This window comes from Fulmarus glacialis, unplaced genomic scaffold (genome assembly GCF_000690835.1).
Source record: "Fulmarus glacialis isolate BGI_N327 unplaced genomic scaffold, ASM69083v1 scaffold6242, whole genome shotgun sequence".
Lineage (NCBI taxonomy): Eukaryota > Metazoa > Chordata > Aves > Procellariiformes > Procellariidae > Fulmarus > Fulmarus glacialis.
Genome location: NW_009197099.1, coordinates 1 through 4,737, shown reverse-complemented (window position 1 = coordinate 4,737; position 4,737 = coordinate 1). Strand labels below are relative to the sequence as shown.

At 34.9% G+C, this 4,737-nt stretch overlaps 1 protein-coding gene across 1 annotated transcript in view; it reads left to right on the top strand.

The window, feature by feature from the left end:
* The window catches only part of LOC104072828, a gene marked incomplete at its 3' end in the record, with an annotated part of 19,554 nt that extends 16,214 nt beyond the window's left edge, over positions 1-3,340 (top strand). The window contains exon 3 of the mRNA XM_009572412.1: positions 3,162-3,340. Within this exon, the coding sequence (XP_009570707.1) occupies positions 3,162-3,340 (179 nt within the window). The remainder of the gene's footprint in view (positions 1-3,161) is intronic.
* Positions 3,341-4,737: the final 1,397 nt, after the last annotated feature.

The window sequence follows — 4,737 nt, the reverse complement described above, 5'->3', positions numbered from 1 at the left end:
CCCTCATAAGAATGTTAGACTTTTAGACTGTGTATCTAAATCAGCTAGACCTTTCTAGCATTTATTAGCTACCTTATCTCCAGTAACTAATGCTCTGGATAACGACTGTACGAACTGGGAAAAGACAGAGTAACTCAGTTCCCTACTATACCTTTCCAAACTTTAGTCATCATTGGTTTCATGGACTTAGTTTGCCAGTGATTTATTTACTGGCTACCAAGAAAATATATTTTGGGACCTGTGCTGGAGAAAAGTAAGTACTCTCAGTAGTTATTCACTAAATATTATTTAAGAAACAAATCCCCTTTCATATTTCCAAAACCAGTCAGTGATATTAAGTCATGATGATATTTTTTATCTATCATACAATTTACAGAAACTTACTATTTCAATGGGAAAGATAATCTGCAAATGATATAAAAGATGAACTGCCTCCAAAAAGTATGTGAAAGCTGCTGGAGTGATTCTAACAGATTTTGGATAAAGGCTATTGTAAATGAATAACTGTCTGCCTTTTGACTAGCGGGCTGTCTAGACTGGTATATAGCCTAATTTTAGACTAATACTAGAGCAATATATAAATTTTAGTCTCATAATTTAGAAAGATCTATCATTAATCATAACAAGTCCAACTGGAGAAGATAAATTCTTGCTTCTTCAGTTAATAATTTTTGCTTGCTTAATGTTCTTTAAAAACATTACTTTATAGGACTTTTCTGTTAATCTATGTTATTTCATATAATCTAATTATGCATTTATGCATTTATTCAAATAACTTTAGGTTGAAGACAACAGATAGATATATAAAATTTGGAAAATTACCTACCATTGGTAGATGTTTAAATTAAGTATATTTGTAGCTTTACTTTTTAAACAAATTCATATATCATTATTATGAATGCATATCACATTTGTATTTTTCTTAGATATTGATTTTACATCATTTATATCTCTTAGGAAAACTGATTTAAAGAATTAATTGGGTCAGAGTTAAAGTTGTTGTTTTTTGTGAATTATTATGTTTTTACCTGAAAAAAGTTTGTTCAGTAGATGCAAATTTAACAGGCAACATTTCAGGACATTATAAGAATTACTTGCAAAATTTACATCAAAAGTTGACAATATTCTGACGTCAAGGGTTGTCAGTCAAACTTTACTTTGAATAATATGAAGACACAAAAATCTCCGTGTGACAGGTGGTAGACAAGAAGTGTCTACCATCTTTGCACAGGAAATTAAACACGTGTAGAATAAAGGATTGAGCACTGCTTTTACAAAGGCAAAAACCTTAGGCTTCTGTCCCTGGAGTTGAAGAAAACGCTACTCACTGTAATCTGTAGGAAGATTTTCCGAATCTTTTTAATTCTATTAATCGAATAAATAGCCACAGTTTATTAGCTGTTGATAAACTTCTAATCGATGGTCGGGTTCATAAAGAGGTCAAATCTGCTAAATGTCAGTAAACAATGTTACAGGATGACTGAAGTGGTACTCAAATAACTATTACTTGGATGACATACACAAAACAGGGCCAGTTTACATATCCTCCCTGCTCGCTATTGTGTTTTGGCAGCATCTGCAACAGAGTGAGTATTACACAAAATATTTAAATAAGACTTCCTTATTTAATCACATCTTTTAAAGGACATAGTGCCTTAGTGTTTATAGAAGACAGAGAAAAAAAGCTATTTTCATAAGCAGCTTACAGCTGAAGAAGACCAAAAGGAAAGATGTCACAAGGAGAAGTGGATGTGACAAAATTCTTTTTTTCTTGCGTCTACCTTTTTGATTTTTACTCTGTTTTCCTATAGACTCTTATATTTACTTAAAATTTTGTCCTGTGCTTTCACCTGTCATTCCTCAGGAAGCACTGTTATTACTTAACTTCTTCTTACTTTACTGACTTGAAGTATCCTTGTCACCTCCTTGCCATCTGAAGCTGGAGGATGCTCCACTAACATTAAAAGGCTCCAAGAAGTCTATAACTGTGGATGAGTTTGCTGCCTTCTCAGGGAATAATCAGACAGCCTTGTGCTGGGCTAGCTGGAGAGCCTTCTTACAGTCTCGCAGCTGGAAGTCCTACTTGCCTCAAAGAAGAGGTCAAAAAAGATGTGTTTGTGCCTGCTGGCCACTGCTAAAGGAGATATACTCCAGTTCGGGTAGTTTGGTACTGGAAAGATTGGGAGTGCTCCCACCAACTTTTGTAGTGCCTCAGCATGAAGCTTTTAACTTCCACTTGAAGGGTGGTGAATGCTTGCTGTTGGTGATCTTCCACTGTGGATCTGAAAGGTCTGCAAAAATTCATCTGATCATATTTTCAACCTCCTTGGAAGAATGGAGGACTTTCCTCCCAGAAATGTAGAAAGAAATATTTTTTCACATTTCCTCATATCTTAATGTCACATTTTACCCTTGGTTTAGTTAGTTTATTATACTAAATGGAAATTAATACCTTACGTAGTTTAACCTGAATAATAACAATACATAGACACTCAAAAGAAAAGCAGGCTTAGCAATCGACAGGTTTGTGAAAGGAAGTTACTGTGCCCAACTCTCTGCTCCATTATAGAAGTTACATGCAGATGTTACTGCTTTCACATCAAGAAGTTTATGCAGTCCTATAGCTGCTGTAATACAGTTAAGACGACAGCTCCATAACAGCAGGCACATAAATGCATAAACTTCTCCTAAAAGTCTGCTGCCTGTGGTGGAGAAGACTGCAGGCCTCCTCAGGAGGTCCTGGGAAAGGTTTAGTAGAAGACAAGTGCCCTTTTTATCATGTTTCTGTATCCATGCACTTTTCAAAGGCATTGAAGGAATATAGCGTCTGAATTCTATCAGCTTTCAGTGGGAAATATGTATCCAGCTGCTATTTGTGCTCCTAAAAACACCCAACAAACCAGCTGAGGTATCCCTCAGAAATTCCTGTCTTTACTGCATGATTCCCCTGTGTTCTCTACCAAAGCAAAAAAAACATTTAAGTTACAGACCATTCCAAAAAAAGGGGAAAAAAATTGTGTTTATTTATAAAAATGTTTTGTGATCCATATCTTTTTCTTATTTTTGTTTTTACACTCCATGTCATAGTTTCCCACTATTGAGCTTTTTAGGAGAACAGCCTCATTATTTTGTTTGACGTGAACATTCCTCTTCACTTACAGAGTCCAGCAGAGAGCCTGATGCAAACAGCCTTGGAAGTCCAACTCTCCTTCACCTGTTCTCTCATATTGAATTTATTAAGCAGCAGATGGCCAGGGACAACGTACAGTTTGTCAGATTTGAATCAATAGACCTCCATGGTGTGTCAAGATCAAAGAATGTTCCTTCTCGCTTTTTTCACGTGAGTTTTTTGGTTTCTAGCTGTACCTTTATGTGTTTTCATGGCCCTGTCCTTAATTTTTTTTTTTTTTTCATAGTGCTGGCAGAACTTAAAACAAATTATCTGTTCCCTCCACTTGTTAATGTTCCCAAAGGATCTGGACTGTTTTCATTACCGCAATCATCTATTCCTCTGTACCCCCAAATAGTAATCTAATTAAATAAGGCTAGTAATTTCAGTTCCTTGAATTTCTAATAATCTCTTTCCTCAGAATTATCTTTTCAGGTTCAATGCATTATAAAGATTTTGTTTTACTGAACATCAGTAAATTGCAAAAAGAAAGGAGTAAACACTAAAAGAAAGATGACAATGAAAATCACTTTAGCTGTGAGAAATTTTACAGTCATCAATCATATAAGAAAATACCATTGGGTTGCATGATGACTTAATAGTAATATTTGCCATATTGATGATTCAGGAAATAAAAAACAAATCAGGAAGCAATCCTCACTGTGTTTATCCTTGACCGATCAGCCTTTTCAGTATATTGTTTCTGTGATACTTCATGTGCATAACTACATTATACTTCCACTCACATATCACTATGAACATTTTAAGCTTTACTGAGTGATCACAAAAAAAGATATGAACATGGAAAGATGTAGAACACTTTTGTTTCAAGTTCCTTCTAAAGCCTAAGCCATGTTTTCACTATTTCTCTTCTAGATATTGCTAAACTGCAACTGTATCATCTAGATAAATTTGCTCACTCTGACGTCATTTGGATTTTGTCAAAATAAACTTTCTCTCAGTCATTTTAATTCTTGTGAGGGGTCATAGGTTAATTGCAACTTTTCTTTCAGTTGTTATGTCAAATTGCAAATGTCTAGATCAGTTTGTTTAAAGACAGCTTTTGTGTTTATCTTACCATCTGAACAAACTGGAGCTTTGGATAACAGTCTAAATTTTTGGACACTAAAAAAATGTGTATGTGTATACACACACACACACACACACATGTATGTATACATACAGAGTGACTGAGAGTAATTTCCTTTCATATTGCGCAGTTTTGATTATGGGTGTCACACAGGGAGAATTGTTACTACTGGACTGTCACCTACTTAAGAGAAGGCAGACTTTATTTATTCATTTATTTTAAGAGAAGCCACTGTATGCAGTTTGAAGTATTTCAACAATTTTCCATCTGGATAGGAAAATTTTGTTTTTTCAGCTCTGAGCTTGCCCCTTTTTAGGTTTGTTCTGACTCTTCTGCTCACTCAGATGGTAATCCTTTTCCTTAGAAAAATAAAGGTAAGACAAACATGAGCCAAATTTCACTTGATAGAACTTGGCGTAATTGCAGTTTTCATCAGCTTGGGGTCCTATCTACATTTCATAGAATCATAGAATCATAG